Here is a 16,710-nt window from a genome sequence, read left to right on the forward strand (position 1 = left end):
GTTTTTTTTTTAACATTACAGAATATAAACATGTTCTATTAGAAACACAAAATACAAGTAAGAACCTGAAAATGAGCACGATATGTCCCCTTTAAAGGAACAGTGTGTAACATTTAGGGGGATCTATTAGCAGAAATGGAATATAATATTCATAACTATGTTTTCATTAGTGTATAATCACCTGAAACTAAGAATCGTTGTGTTTTCCTTAGCTTAGAATGAGCCCTTCATATCTACATAGGGAGCGGGTCCTCTTCACAGAGTGCAAAACCGTGGTACCGCCAGCCGCCGTCTGACTTCCGTTGCTCCTAAAGTTGTGTTATCATAGTAAGAATGACCTCTGAGCGGGACAAACGGTGTTAACACGGTTTTGCACTCAGTGGCTCACTTTACCACAGTCTTGGAAAGGGAGGAGTGAGCGGAGGGTTACTCAGTTGGTTGCAATCTGCAACCGTACCGCTAGATGCCGCAAAATCCTACACACTGTCCCTTTAAATACCTTCCTAGAGAGTAGACTATACATCACTAACACACAATGAAGTCCTTTCATTTTTTTGTACAAACAAACCGTCCCCGTCAAAAAACACATCACCATCATTCACGTCAACAGCCAAATGACGATGTATAAAGTATAACCAATGTCTATGAGTCATCCCGTTGGAACTTCTCGCTCCACTACTGGAGGTTGAATGTTAGGATGAACGTGCCGAGTACTCCGCAGAGCATGAAGAAGGGTAGCCAGGTCTTGAGGAACGCCGCCCAGCTGAAGGATACGGAGAGAGGGTAATGTGTGTTAGAGTAATCATTGACACTTGGATTATGGAGTGTGTGTGTGGCAGAGAGGGTGAAACAGACAAGACAAGGACGTATGAGGTGCGTTGAAGTATCACATGGTCCAATATCTTTACTCCCAGAGGCCCACAACTCCTCTCTCTCTCTCTCTCTCTCTCTTTTCCCCTGAACACACCCTAGCCTGCGTCCTACTGTCCTCTCCCCCCAGCCGGTGCAGGGAGCCCCACCGGAGAGGTGACCTTCAGCGGCGACACAGAGGGGAGCGCCGCTGTCAGTGATGAATTACACGACTCCCCTTGTGTTTAAAAGGACTGCTGTGCCGTGGGAGTGTATGTGCAGAGGCAGCAGAAACTGTGACGTCTCTATGTGGGTCAGCAGAGAATAATGAGGGGGGTTCTCTGAGCCATATGTCTCTTAATGCTCACTAGCGTCCAGCAGCGGAGCAATTTAATAAGACCGTGTACATGTTAGTGATGAAGATGCTTTGGGTGTGTTTGGCCCAGTACTGTTAGTAACCTTATTTCCCCCTCAGTGCTAACTTGTGATTGTACTACTGCTTTTTCTGTCTTCTCTGTATAATACAACACCTACTGCGTGTCTGTCCGTCTGGAAGAGGAATCCCGCCTGTGTCGCTATCTATTTTTTCCCGTTAAAATGTCCTTATCAAATGTAGGGTATAGAGGGTATCTGTTGTTGTAAAGGGTATTTGTTGTACAGATTGTAAAGCAGTTTGAGAAAAAATTGTGAATTGTAACTTTGTTCTAAATAAATAAAAATGACTTGATTTGACCAAACCGATGTGATGTAACAAACAGCACAAACACAAACCAGAAAATCTGTTATTATATATATCGACATGTTTCCAGCAGTAACTAGACCACAGAATGGATTAGAGCTGCAACGATTAATCGATTAGTTGTCAACTATTAAATGAATCGCCAACTATTTTGATAACTGATTAATCGTTATGAGTAATTTTCTTCATCAATGTGAATATGTTCTGGTTTCTTTACTCCTCTGTGACAGTAAACTGAATATCTTTGAGTTGTGGACAAAACAAGACATTTGAGGACGTCATCTTGGGCTTTGGGTAAACACTGATGGACATATTCCACCATTTTCTGTCTTTTTTTAGAACAAACAACTAATTGATTAATCGAGAAAATAATCAACAGATCAATGGAAAATGAAAGTAATCATTAGTTGCAGCCCTAGAGTGGATAAACCATTAGGGTCAAGTGTCCTTGACCAAAACATTCAACCCCAAAAGTGTTTATTGTAATGGGAGCTAAATCTCATAAATGTTAATAAAGTAATTGTTGTTTTATCTTAGATGAAATTATATGGGAGTCAAATATTACTGCCCAAAAGAGTGGTGCACTGCATACCAATTGAACTTATGATAGGAAAAGAAAATCCCACCATCATGCTTCAGCAGAGAGACAAATTAAAGACACACTCTATAGCTAAATGTATTAACCTGTGAACGAGATGCTAGCCTGGAAGTGTGGCTGGTTCTAGGTCTGAATTGTTCTTTATGGTAACGAAAATGGCAGAACGAGGCTAAAATACTCACCTCACATGTTTCCCACGAATAAGAGACAGCGTAGCCAGTTTCGCCATGTTCCAAGACGTGCTGTTGTCGTAGTGCATAAGGTTGAGGGCCATAGCGACGTGGGAATGGCAGTTATCTAAGCACAGATTGTGCTTCAACAAAACAGAAAAAGTAGTTATTACAATATGAATAATTGAACATGTATTTCCCTCTTCTAGTATAGTGCAATCATGATTTATTTTTTCTTTCTTTTCTTACTTACTTACTTACTTACTTACTTACTTACTTACTTTTAATTTTAGTACTTATTTATATTTGTGTTTATATTGTAGCATTATGTGCATCATTTACATGTCACTTACTCCTTTATTTCTATTTTCTTACATTTCTTTATGTTTATATAAAAGCGACTATCCCCCCCGGGGATCAATAAAGTATCTCTGATTCTGATTCTAATCCTTTCCTTAGATATTAAGATAGTACGATTTTTTTATTTTTTTTATTATTTCTCTCATTTTATTATAATTTATACTATATATATATATATATATATTTCTTTTTTTTAAAGATATATTTTTTAATTATTTCTCTTTTTTAACATTTTAATATATATATTTATATATATATATATATATATATTTATATATATATATATATATATTTATATATTTATATATATATATATTTATATATATATATATATTTATATATATATATATATATATATATATATATATATATATATATATATTTTATATATATATATATATATATATATTTTTTTTTTTTTTCCCTTCTTCTTCTGATTTACTTGATTTGGATTATCATTATTATTCATTTATTTAGTTATTTATGACTATTGTGCTTGTGTCCCCCCACACAAGACCAAAAGTCATGTCTGTGTATAAGTGGGATAGAATGTGAAGGTATGCAAGCATGTACCGGTACACGCGATGTCCAATGTTTGTTACATTTTGTGTAGGAATGTTTGGATAAAAGAGGAAAAAAATCTATCAAAAATACAATATGAATAATAATGTGGACATATGTGTATCAAAAATCCTACATATCGTCTTACCGGCCTACATTTGTATTCCTCAGATGCGTCATGAACTGCTTTGTCCCATGTAGCAGCACCATTGCCACAAACTTTGTCCACATCAAGCTTCCAGTACCTGTAATATTAGTGAATAATGAATGTGTTCATTTAAATGTGTGATTAATACTATTAAAACATAATATTTTAATTAATACTTACTTTGTTGGTCTACCAAAGCCCATGTTGTCTTCCTGGGGGGAAAAAGTAAAATTTTAAATTATTTAAAGAATCATACACGTGTATTTATTAGGGCTGTCAAAGTTAACGCAATAATAACACGGTAATGCAAATTTGTTTTAAAGCCATTAAGTTCTTTAACACGTTAACGCAATCGATCTTTTGAAGGTTGTAGCGGACTCAGTTTTAAAGCTAGAGTGAAGGTATCATATGAAGCTAGAAAACCTAAGAAATCCATCAGTACCAACATGTCATACTAGCTTGTCGAAGGAGGCTCAATACCGCTCCAAACTTACGCTGAATTTTGGCGAGGAAAAACTGTCATGGCCATTTTCAAATGGGTCTCTTTACCTCTGACCTCAGGATATGTGAGTGAAAATAGGTTCTAAGGGTACCCACGAGTCTCCCCTTTACAGACATGCCCACTTTATGATAATCACATGCAGTTTGGGGCAAGTCATAGTCAAGTCAGCACACTGACACACTGACAGCTGTTGTTGCCTGTTGGGCTGCAGTTTGCCATGTTATGATTTGTGTATATTTTTTGTGCTAAATGCAGTACCTGTGAGGGTTTCTGGACCATATTTCTCATTGTTTTGTGTTGTTAATTGATCTCTAATAATAAATATATACATATATTTGCATAAAGCAAGAATATTTGCCCTCTCTCATGTTGATAAGAGTATTAAATACTAACTCCTGTTTGGTCTTCTACTTTCAACATCTACAAATATTAAAACAACATACTTATTTGGAATATTGAGTGTAGCTGCTAGAAAAGCAATTACTAAGAAATGGCTTAAACCAGATACCCCGTCATTAAAGAACGGGTATGATGTAATTTATGAAATATTTGTAATGGAGAGAATTACTTTCTTTGGAAGTAGTGGAAAAAGTATATTTCCCCAAAACGAACTTCTTTTGTCTAATTGTTTTATTTTTTTCTAAATGTAATTTTTTTATTATTATTATTTATTTGATCTTATTTCACATGAAAAGCACCCCTTGTTCTATTTGTGTGTTCTATAACTTCATTGTAAAAAGTGGAAAAGTTGGTTCACTTCATATTTGTATCTAATTAAGTATGTTTATGTAAATGTCTGAGTAAAACCAAATAAAGGAAAACAAATAAATAAATTAAAAAAAATAAATAAATAAATAAAAGAGTATTAAATACTTGACAAATCTCCCGTTTAGGTACATTTTGAAATGATAAAAAAAATTATAATTAATTTGCGATTAATCATGGACAATCATGCAATCATGCATTGACAGCCCTATTATTTATGCTTGAAGTTATTGTGTACTTCAGCTCTGCTGGCAACTCCCATTCATTAGGAATGTACTCTGCAAGTCAGCATGACATCTCATTTCTATCTCTGCTGAGCCATTATTACACTGAGTAGGTGAAACTACCTATTGTAGCTGATAAATACATATATATATATATATATATATATATATATATACAAAAAAAACAAAAAACAATACTCACAGAGACAAAGTATGATCCTGCAAAATCCCGTATGATCCCAGCAGAGGTGCATATCCCCATGTGACCAATGAAGGGGAGCACCCACCTGCAGGATAGAGAGCACCCAGCACCCAACACACAACAATACATTATGTATCAGAATGCACACTATATACTGGAGTCCATTTAATGCAATCACTAAAAGGAAATAGATAACATGAGATTTAACCATTGGCTAACATAAATGTGCTTCTTCTAATCTGATGTTAGCAGAATAACAACCTGCTGCTAACAGGAGCTACTCGCTATAAGCCAGCTAGAACAACAACATGTGAGCTTCTTACGAGAGAATAGGAATAGGCGTCCAGACGACGCAGTACGGATAGCGGCTGTTCTTTCTGTCGCTTTTGAGGAAATCTCCGTGGTAGTTCATGATGATGTCGGTATCGTCCACCTCCGCCATCACTGCCTGGAGTAGAGTAGTGACATGAGATGATGACAGTGACGCACAGCCGGCGCCAGGCGGCGTGGAAAGCGGAAGCGCGCAGTTGATCGCCTCCGCAGCAGAGAAGAACGAGCCAAAACGTCGGTCAGTGAATGCAACACGAGTCATTTGAGCGTCCACTGAGGCGTTTGCGTGCCGTAATTTAATCAGGATTAATAAGTACTGCGGTGCTCCAGTCGTTTCAACGTTTCTACCAAAACAACTAAATTATTTTTTATTTATTTTCTTTTTGTATTTATGTTTAAGCATTTCTTATTATTTGTTGTATGATTATTCATAAAAATATGTCTGAACTGCTCCAACTACAAGAGAAATCAGTTGGATGTAGCTCTTCTTATCTTACACTATAAAAGGCTACTTTATAATATTGAATGTGCTAATGTGGTTTAAAATCAACATTATTTTCTTTTTCTTTTCTTTTTTTAAAACTTTTTTTATTTGAAAACAAAGAACATGAGGTCATCATGGGTGTTACAATGTCAGATCACAGTACATTTTTGTAAATACACCTTAATATACAATGTCACACTTCAATCAACGGTGTAAATACACAATGCATTTTTCCCAGTACTCAATACTTTTTTTTTCCAATGTAAGCCTTAAAATAAATGTGAGTCTTTCCATACAATATATTTCATTTATAATACCCCACCATTTGTCCAATGTTGGAGGATCAGTCTGCAACAATTTTCGAGTTATGGCTTTCTTACTACTTGCCAAGAGAAACATTTATTAAATATTTATCTTTGTGTAAAACAATTTCTGGTATTTTTCCCAAGTATAGGGTAATGAATGAGTACTTAGAATAGAATCTGACTCTTTCTCCCATTTTTGTTTAATGTAGTTTGTAGAGTGCTTCTTAGAGCCTTGTCTACTTCCATATGGTTTTGAAACCAACTTTTTATTTCTCTCTTTTGTATATGCATAAGAGAATATAGTAATCAAATTGTAATCGTTTGTTTTTGTGCTTTAAAATCAACATTATTTCGGCAGTCATTTGTCAAACATCTACAAATAGTTAATGTTTCAGCCCTATTTGGCAGCCAAAACTCAGGCTCAGCCGTGAGCTTTTATCACTGTAACCTCCACTCCCCCCAAAGCTGGGTCACCTCATTAGGAGAGGCTCTCCTAACTACTCATGCTTGTGATGTACTGTCCTCATACTGTATTTGTTGCCCAATAGTCAGCAAAGCAGGGAGTAGAGCAGACACTGATGAATGAGTAAGTTCATACCAGCCTCACCTACAGTATATCTTCCCAGCCTAGTTAGTAAAGTGTCAGTACCGCTGTATCTGTTGTGTAACTGTTACGCCAAAAGGACAAACAAGCAAGAGAATACAGACAAGGTGTTCAATAATTTTATTCTTTTCTTTGCTTGCAACAAAGGTTATTATAGGATCCCTCAAAGAAAAACAGAGTCAAATTAATGAACAAAGTAAAACACATGGAAGCCGAGTGTTGCATGTTGTTGAGGACCCATTACTTAATAATTACCCTATTTGGGGGCAAAGAAGACCGAATGAGCTGTTCTCTGAGCAACAGATGGGATGGCTCTGTGTCCTTTCTTTTTTGCCCACAACTATGGTGAGAGAAGCCTCATGCAAGCAGGACTGAACACCTGACTGCAGTAGAGGACTATTGCTAGAGCCACGCAGCTAGAAGGCAGGAACCCTATCGCCACCAAATATTTAGCGCCCAGTTGCCATATACCAAAAAATGAAAATTGGTAATTTTAATTCAATTTGAATTAATTAAAATTACCAAAAATCTGTGTCCCACTTATACCCAACAGGAGTTTCACACTGACATTTCATGCCAAACGTTTGCAATCAATGGGACTTGATTTATAACAAAAAACTGTATTAGAAAGTTATTTTTTTTTTACAAATGTTTCTGTCGATATCTTGTTGATCTCGCCAACAATCTATTGTAGTAAAACCTCTTTAACTAAAAGGAGTAAGTTATGCCAAAATGATGTTTCAATGAAACAAATAAAGCAGACATTAATCCTTGGCCATTGAAATGACAACCTTTGGCAGAAGAAACCACTTGTATTTTTTTCTGACGGTTATAAACTAAACAAAGCTTATAAATACATTTCATTGGAGCAACAACACAACTTTCACAACTTGGAGAGTGAGAATTAAATTCTAGGCTTCCTGTGATCAAAAAACTCCAACGGAAAATATGACCAAGTCATACTTAGAATAAATGACTTGGGTGTGCAGCCTTTCTGAGATGAGCGGGCACTAAGACTCTTAGCTCCCGACTGTAGAGCAGACAGGAGATGCAGCAAAGCACCAGCGTCTTCTGGTCTGTGATCCGATCCTCCACGGAGGAAACTGCAACTGTGTGGCCACACCGACCTGAAAATAGGTCGTCCGAGCGAGCGCAGGCTTCTCCCTCTACGTGTTGTGTGTCTCTCCAACATAAACCTGAGGAGGGACAAGTGCTGAACTCCTCCTTCTTCGTGAGAAACGGGGAGGGGGGGGTGACGTGGAAGGTGCTTTCCTCAAAAGGTGTCCCCCTGCCACCGGCTGGGTGGAGGAAGACGGCTGAGGTTGGTGCTTTGAAGTGGGCGAGATGGGCGTCTTCTACACCCTCCATGAATTCCTCTCCCCAAAGTGGTCTCCGCCAGTCCTCTCTTTGGACAGGGGAGGGCGATGCATAGTGCAGAGATGTGACATGACATTCACTCAATGTTTCTGTCAGATTTGGGGGGGGGAAATAAAGATTCAAACAGGAGCTGGGAGAGCGCTTTCATTCCTACATCCATTCTCTAGAATGGCTTACGAGTTTGTTTAGCTTGGCCGACACTGTACTTGTCCCTCTGAGCTGTCTTCGTCGTCTGAGCCGTCCGGGCCGACGCCGCGCAGGCCTGTGATGCGATAGCCCATGTTGAGCAGCATTACCTCCAGCGGGTCAGCGTTCATACGCCGCTGGTTCGCCTGAGCAGCACTCTCCATGTCCTCCACCACTCGCCCGTTCTCAGTCTCTGTCTGTTTTATGAGAAAGTAGAGAGGAGGGGAAAGGGGATACAGAATCAGCTGTGATGGTAAAGGATGTTTAAATATTTTTTTTGTACATTAAATGAACTGAGCTGACATTTTGCCCAACTTTTGTCAAAATATAACAGAATGTACTGTATGTATAAATGCTCCGGAGTTTCAGTTGTTTACCTCTGGTCTAGGATTCCATAATCGAATCACAGGATCGATACCACTGGTAGCCAGGAAGCAGTAGTTGGGGTGAGGCTGCAGGCAGTTGACTATGGACTCATCCCCCTGCAGGATCCTCACCAGGTTAGTGGTCTCCTTCTCCCAGATGAAGAAGGAGCCGTCGTCTGAGCCACTGACAATGTACTGCCCTTTGCTGTAGAGGAAAGGAAACCACTCAGACCTGCGTGACGAGCAGTGCTCTTGGGACACATCGTAGTGATCATGCAATTGTGCAACCGTTTTACACTGAACTTCTTTCACAGAGCAATTGCTCACTTCACTGCACAAGAGTGTAACCACGGCTTTCCCACTTCTGGCGTAGAGCTGCAACGATTAATCGATCGACAGAAAAATAATCAACTATTTTGATGATGGATTAAACGTTAAAAGTAATTTTTTAGTGCAAAAATGGCAGAAAATGCTGTTTTCAGCCTCTTAAATATGGTGATTTCCTGATGTTCTCTGTTTTATATCATATTAAACTGAATATCTCTGGGTTTTGGACTGACAAAACAAGACATTTAAAGACATCACCTTGGACTTTGAGAGACTGGGATGCACATTTTTCACAATTTTCTGATATTTTATAGACCAAATGATTAATCAATGAATCTAGAAAAAATAATCTGCAGATTAAAAATTTTAAAAAGTTATATATATATATATATATATATATGTATACAATTCAATGGGAACTGAGCTTTGTGTGTTACATTATGTGTAATGTAATACAGATGTAAGGTCTGATTGATCTTTGTGATTTTAAAGTGGATATTTTAAACTTCATAAGAAATGTTTGACTGTTGCTCAATCACACAACCGTGTAGATACAGTACCTAGAGCCTACATTTATGAATGGAAGCTACTTTTCACTGTAGGTTTTTGCTCTACTGATTCTCCACTGTAGATTTATTGTTGTCTGTCTCGAGCCACAGAGCTTGTGACTGCCCCCTAGTGAGGCCTCATCAGACTGGGAAGTGAGATCTACTGACCTTCCAAAGAAGTTGGCCTCTTTGATATCAGTGGTGGTGTTGCAGTGCCCACAGTATCTGTGCTTGTAGTCAAAGCTGCGCTCTCTCAGCACCAGCTCGTCTTCAGGGATGGACTCCTTCCGACTGAATGAGTGGAATCGAATGGAGCTGTTGGCCTTCTTATCTTCTGCTGGTGAGGAGAAAAAAAAATAAATCATACTTTTACGCTTACAAATAAACAAGGGCTGTCTGTTACTCTTGAAATGCAAAACTAACATAAATACACACATACAAGACAGCTGTTTACTTACAGTACCAGTACAAAAGATTTGTTTTAGCGCCGTTTCACTCTCCCAACTGCATTTGCATACTTTGTAAGTAAAGGGATTATCCTGTGGCAGTGTGGTTTGTATGTTCATGTCAAGATCAAACTGTGTACATACTGTATTTCTTTAACAAATGAGAGCTACTGCAAATCAGCAAAGTACCAGTTCACTCTTTTCTACCTGTTTCTGTCTTGGTGAAGAGAGCAGCCTTGATATCTTTATCCAAGGAATCACAGGCACTACTGTGCGCCTGCTCTGGAAACTTTCCTTTGAAATCATCCAGACACTCCAGAGCTTCAGACACATACTTCAGCTCAAACAGACACCGCGCCAGCCTGAAATGAGCCTTCAGGTGACCAGGGTTTAGAGTCAGAGCCTTCAAGCAGTCCCTGAGGGCGTCGTAATGGTCTCCATCCCTGTGAATCACACGTGTAAACAAACACTTGCTTTTATGGCGTTCAGGAGAAGGTGATCATCTCTGCGCGGGCGACAAAATGAGGCCTACCATTTGCGTTTCATGTATGCCGCCGCGCGGTTCCCATACAGCATGGCGTTGCAGCTGGCCTCGTGAATGCCTAAACTGTACAGCTGGATGGCCTGCGTCCACTGCTGCCGTGCGAATGCGTCATTGGCTTGTTGCTTTATCTTCTCCAAGTGAGCGGGGAGCTCAGCAGCACTAAAACAAAGAGAGCAGAGGAAACATCACTCAAGTGTGTCCATGATCAAACCTTTAAACAGTCAATCACTGACAGGGTGAGAAGACAAACCTAGATCGCATCTCGTTTCCGGCAAATCGAATACGGCTGGTTGGCAAGAGTATTCCGTTGGAGACGCCGTTGGTTGTCTTTCCGTTCTGTACGTCTCCTGGGAAGCAAAAGTTTCAGAAACCACCAATACATCTAGAGATATGGTACTTTATGTACTTTTATGTGCCACCCTTCGAGAACTTTTTGTTAATATATGTATATGGCACAGACCTACCTGTTGATGACTGGCACTTTTTTGGAATCAAGAAAGTGTATGGCCTCTGTTTAAACGTCAAGTCAAACAGATACACCTGGAAGACAACCATACGAATGTAATGTTTAAACAAAGAAACAGAAATTGATAACTCCTCTCACCATTCCTTGTTTGTTCTAAGAAGCGTTACCTGTTCACCACCCATGTTAACTAGCAGCTCAGTGCCATCGGGACTGAAGGTGACATAGGTGGCCACCAGGACCCTCAGGCGATTATTGTAGTCTGGGAGTTTCACAGGCAGGTGCCCTGGAGCATTCAAACAGAAGCTAATGTTATTCAACCACATCCTGCACAGTCCCTTTCAACCTGCACATTTCCTCATGTCATTCCTATATAATTTGAACACAAATGCACCCATTAAATAAATTGGATACCTGACAATTAAAACCATATATGCACCTGCAACGTAATACTGCCCGGCTCCGTCTGGGATCGGCTTCTGTCTTTCACAGAATGTGTGCACAGCTGCTGAGGTGCTCTGACTCATAGATTTCCTGTGTTAAACGAAAAAAAAAAAACTGGTTAAAACCTAGTTGTGCACGTCTATGTCAAAACCACATTTGAGCGGATGTTGAATAATTATTACCACAGAATGACGTCAGAACCCAAACCCACCTGTAGTTGTTAATCATCCTGATGTCATAGAGGCGAACAAAAGGCCCGTTGGCTCCCACTGCCAGGTAGTTGTTGTCCCGTGGGTTCACAGCTAGACACTTGGCCTCGACCAGCTGACCACAGAACTCTGTCAAGTCGATCAGCACCTCCGAGCGCTTACTGCTCTCTCGCAAGTCGTATTGTCTGTAGTGAACATGGAGAATGTAAACACATTAGCTGTAGCAAAATTAGGCATGGGACAGGGTGTAGCACTCAAGTCTAGTCTTGGTTGTTCTTGAGTAAACTTTTTTGAAGTCCTGCACAAGCCTTGGACTCATGCCTTGTTGGACTCAGACTTTTCTTGGTGTCAGGCTTAGCTATTGAGAACTGGTCAAGTTGTCCCTGGCTACTGATTTGGGATCAGTTATACAGAACATTAAAGGAAGTAGACACATCAGTAGCAAATATCAGATAAAATTCAAGGTTTATGGATGTAACGTTAGACTGTAATGATCCTCAAACCTAAATTCTATGCATTGATTAGTTTCATGTTAGAGGATAGATCAATATTGTTTATAGATAGATTATTTCTGTCCATCCTAACTCATTAATCACCATATTAGCATTGGAAAGACACTATTGCCTATTATGGTCTTGAACAGGACTCGATTTGCTATGAACTCGGTCTTGACTTGGTCTCAACCGCCTTAGGACTTGGTCTGGACTCGGTCTCGACTGGACCTGGTCTTGGACTTGACTTGGACTCGATTAAGTTGGACTTGACTGCAGCCCTGGCGTGGGATATCTGTTGCCTTTGTTAAACAGAACAAGGTGATTTAATTTCGAACCTGATGATGCCGTCCTCAGCAGCACTCCAGAAGGTGTTGGGCCACATGGGAGCTGTGGCGATGCGTTTGACTCTGTTGGTGTGATCGGAAAACATGTGGATGGTTTCCTTCACCGACAGGTCGTGCACGTGGACCTTTGTGTCCGCAGCGCCCGTTATCAAAATCCTGTCCCCGGAGTGAGGGAGGAACTGTATGGACACACAAAAAAACACCACAATTAATTGATAAGTACCGTTTCCGAAGGCTTCTCTTTCAAGCATATAGTGATCTGATTATTGCCAGTAACCACAGATTAAGGCAAAGGTGTTTACACAGAGAGAAATTAAATGACCAGTCCATTAATATTCCCATTTCTATGCTGTGGATCATAGTCTGATAAATAGCTTTAAACGCCACCTCCACATCATCTTATGCTGTAACATAGTCCCTCCAGTATTTGACCTCATTACCAAGCTTTCTGTGATGGAGCTACAGTGGTATACCCCTGTGGCGATTCTGCAATATAATTGTGTCTTGTACAAAGATGGTTTTCAATCAAACAAGTCTCATTAAATGGCCAACAGTGCCACCTAATGTGCAGGAAGTGAACTTGTATCATAGAGAGCATTTTTAACTAAAGAAGGGGTGAGGTGAGGCAGAGCAAAGTGTCTTACCTGCAGAGCAATTGTTCATATGACATCCAGAATTTTCACATTTTAATCAAATCATGACTAGATTATCAACATGCAGCCACCTGTAAATAATTTCAACCCACTTTCCCCTCCTACCATCCAATGTATCCATCTTACAATCAGCCCCTCCTTACCTTTACAGAGAATATATTTGCTGCATGACCTGTGTGCATAGTTGTAAGCTTCTTGTGCCTGAAGGGATCCCAGATGATGGCATGTTGATCATCTGAGCCTGAGGCCAGTAAACTGCAAACAAAGAGAATCACCAGGACAGGTCAAGCAACATTTGTTCAGGCTCTTAACTACTAATACCATTTAAAGGACCAATATGTTATATATTTACTGTAATAAATCATAAAATGTCCCTGATATGTCATCAGAGATTTAGGAAACATGCTAAGTTGAAATACTGGCTTCTCCGACAACAATGCCGGTATGTTCTCCTTTTGAAATTTCCATTCCAGACCGGAACGGAATGTCTGTTTTTGTTTTGGCCGGTGTGATCCCGTCTACTGCCCATTTCAACACCCGTTGCCACATATGAAACAAATTGACCAGAAAACACAGCCTTCTGCAGCCATAGAAACAAGCAAACAAACTGGATCAACAGAGATAACGTTAAATAATCAACTGCTTAAAGAACAATTTTGGGGACATGGTTGGCCTGTTGTGTCATTGTTGGCAATAAGCAGTGAAGCAGCATCATTTAGAACTGAAACATAACAGCATACTAATTTTATTTGGACATATAACCCAGCCATAATAGGCCTTCATGGTACATACGGTGTGTATAAAGTACCTAAGGATAAGACTATAGTTATACAGTGATGTAAAGCAGCCAGTGATCCCAGGTCAGAGACTATAATTGTACATAAGGTGAAATTTACAAGACTTACTCTCCTCGTTCATTCCATTCCAAACAGTTGACGCAGCCGGTATGGCCCTGTTGAGACAGAGAAGACAGATAGGTAGAATTTATTTAACCAGGTAAAAACTCATTGAGATTAAAGAGTGACCTGGCCAAGAGGGCAGCACAGACATTGTTACAACAATAAAAACAAACAATACAAGCAGACAAATACAACAGTTACATGCCACAAGTGAACGAGCATACTATCCAGTTTTTCATGCAACAGAAAAACAGCTATATTGCACAAAACGGGTCAATCTAGAAAAATGCTTCAATGAGAAATTCAAGAGCAAATCATATCGACCAAGAGTGCCACATTCTTGATCCTTTAGAATGGACTTAAATTCCCCCCATAGTAACCAGCTCTGACAATTTCAGGTCCTTCTGTACATTACTCCAGGAAGAAGGAGCAGCGTATTTAAAAAGTTTTTTGCCTAGCTCCTAGTTCTAACCTTTGGGACCAACATCTGTAGAATATTGTGAGAGCGCGGGCCATATTGATTTTGGTTCTTGTACATGTATGTACACAGATATGAAGGAACCAGTCCAAGGAGCGATTTATATATAGGAGCCAACTAATGCGAAAGTCATACAGAGATGGCCATTTAGCAGCCGCATACAAGGTACAGTGGTGTTTGATAATACACAGAAATATGTTCTCTCTTTCCCTTTCCCACACACACAAACACACACTTGCTGTCACCGACCTGAAGCTCAGCCTCCAGTCCAAGTCTTTTGATGAAAGGATCAGTCACATGGTAGAACCTTTGGAAGCCTGATGCATTATTGTCCTAAAAGACATGAATCAAAGTCTCCATCAGACTTTTGCACATAAGATAGATAGATTGATAGATTGATAGATTGATAGATTGATAGATAGATTGATAGATTGATAGATTGATAGATTGATAGATAGATAGATAGATAGATAGTAACTTTATTGATCCAGAGGGAAATTCAAGTTTCCAGCATCACAGTTCCATAGTGCAAAACATGTTAGTAAAAAGGCAGTAAAAAAGTTAAGAGTGCAAAGTACAAAAATATACCAGATATAAAAATACAAGGAGATGAAGAAAAACTGTTAAAACTGAATATAGTGCAGGGTAACAGCTGTGATACACGTCTATTGAAAAAAGTGGATATAGTGCAGAAGAGACTGTTCAAAATGAGTATAGTGCAGGATAACTCCAGTAGCTTAGTCTATGAAAATGCATTGTGTGCATTATTATCTGTCCTGCAGACCGTCCTCCTTTGTCCTCCCTAGAGAGGTGTTGTACATAAAGAAAGGATCAACACAAAATGTAAACAATCCTTTTGGTTGAGGGATCTTTCCATCAGTTTTTATCAGTTCGTTGTGTAATAGATTGAGCTCACAGGATGCTCTGCACACTTTGTTTACTCACTCTGATCTGCCTGTGCAGGATGTCTCTGGTGATGTTGACAGTAGTCATGGCCTCACCACAAAACATAAATTAGGATCTGGGGCTGGAGGTTTCCAGGGGTCAGAGCTCAGATGACATTTACTCTGTTTTCTTGGAGAATGCGCTGCAAGGCAAGGCAGGTTTATTTATATAGCAAATGTCACACACAATGGCAATTCAAAGTGCTTTACCAAGCAGAAAGTGCATAAGATAAAGATTTGGTAAGGAAAAACATTAAGATATGGTAGATATAACACAGGAAGGCAGTGATTTCACCTTACTCTAGTGTCAGTTATAGAGCAAAGGTAAGGAGAAGGTGGTAACCCTTTGAAGTATTCACTAATTATGCATTAAAAACAGCTGAAACATGTCATGTAACTGTGACTTTGCTCACACCAGAGCCTTAAACACACACAGCTCACCGTCAACCAGCAACAACAAGGCGACTTAATGTAGCTAACTAGCATGTTAGCTGATGCAGCTACAGTCAGTATTATAATCCACTGACTGTTTCCACAAAACACCTGACTGTTATTTAACATTAAGGCTCTGTTAGCCTGCAGGTATCAGAGTTATCCAGCTCTGCATCGGGCCTTTAAGAGACCAGTAACGTTATTAGCGCTCCGTTAGCAGTCGTTACCTTGCTAGCTAAACACACCGTCCACTTCATGTAACAGTAAACATTAGAGACGCTTTACTTTCTAATCCACCGCTACTAAAGCAATCTCACCGCTTTCCTTCAACTCAAATGTCTTCTGTCAAGAGATGTCCATTTAATAAACGTGATAAATCACACTCTATGTGAGTTTGTTGACAGGATTTCTCGCTAATACCTTCTGTGACATGAACACAACCCTCCTCCCACTGAGACCAGCACGTCACTCACGTAACAAGCAATAACTTCCGCTCTGGGTTTTATTTCAGAATAAAAGCATTCCACCTACAAATTAAAGGTCTCATATCGTGCTCATTTTCAGGTTCATACTTGTATTTTGTGTTTCTACTAGAACATGTTTACATGCTGTAATGTTAAAAAAAATCTTATTTTCCTCAAACTGTCTGCCTGAATATACTTGTATCTACCCTCTGTCTGAAACGCTCCGTTTTAGTGCATTTCAACGGAATTGCA

At 39.5% G+C, this 16,710-nt stretch overlaps 2 protein-coding genes across 6 annotated transcripts; both read right to left on the reverse strand.

Moving 5' to 3' along the window:
• Window positions 1–193: 193 nt before the first annotated feature.
• On the reverse strand, window positions 194–5,668 carry LOC119496499 (transmembrane protein 222-like). Its single transcript, XM_037783829.1, has 6 exons — window positions 5,442–5,668; window positions 5,119–5,203; window positions 3,606–3,637; window positions 3,426–3,522; window positions 2,369–2,499; window positions 194–763 (listed from the first exon to the last, which is right to left on the reverse strand). Exons 1-6 carry the CDS (start codon window positions 5,558–5,560, stop codon window positions 676–678), a joined length of 552 nt encoding a protein of 183 aa, XP_037639757.1. The 5' UTR covers window positions 5,561–5,668; the 3' UTR covers window positions 194–675.
• Window positions 5,669–6,938: 1,270 nt separating this feature from the next.
• On the reverse strand, window positions 6,939–16,472 carry wdtc1 (WD and tetratricopeptide repeats 1). 5 transcript variants are annotated; one of them, XM_037785107.1, is made up of 16 exons: window positions 16,415–16,472; window positions 15,564–15,705; window positions 14,868–14,951; window positions 14,147–14,193; window positions 13,385–13,496; window positions 12,580–12,767; window positions 11,753–11,935; window positions 11,537–11,631; window positions 11,268–11,383; window positions 11,099–11,174; window positions 10,885–10,981; window positions 10,623–10,793; window positions 10,298–10,533; window positions 9,813–9,981; window positions 8,782–8,974; window positions 6,939–8,601 (listed from the first exon to the last, which is right to left on the reverse strand). In XM_037785107.1, exons 2-16 carry the CDS (start codon window positions 15,627–15,629, stop codon window positions 8,404–8,406), a joined length of 2,031 nt encoding a protein of 676 aa, XP_037641035.1. In that variant the 5' UTR covers window positions 15,630–15,705; window positions 16,415–16,472; the 3' UTR covers window positions 6,939–8,403. The 5 variants fall into 5 exon arrangements, with proteins under 5 accessions (XP_037641035.1, XP_037641038.1, XP_037641033.1 ...); XM_037785110.1 differs by having other exon boundaries at window positions 9,813–9,978; window positions 16,312–16,469; XM_037785105.1 differs by having other exon boundaries at window positions 16,312–16,469.
• Between the last annotated feature and the right edge of the window lie 238 nt (window positions 16,473–16,710).

The sequence above is a fragment of the Sebastes umbrosus genome, chromosome 11 (genome assembly GCF_015220745.1).
Source record: "Sebastes umbrosus isolate fSebUmb1 chromosome 11, fSebUmb1.pri, whole genome shotgun sequence".
NCBI lineage: Eukaryota > Metazoa > Chordata > Actinopteri > Perciformes > Sebastidae > Sebastes > Sebastes umbrosus.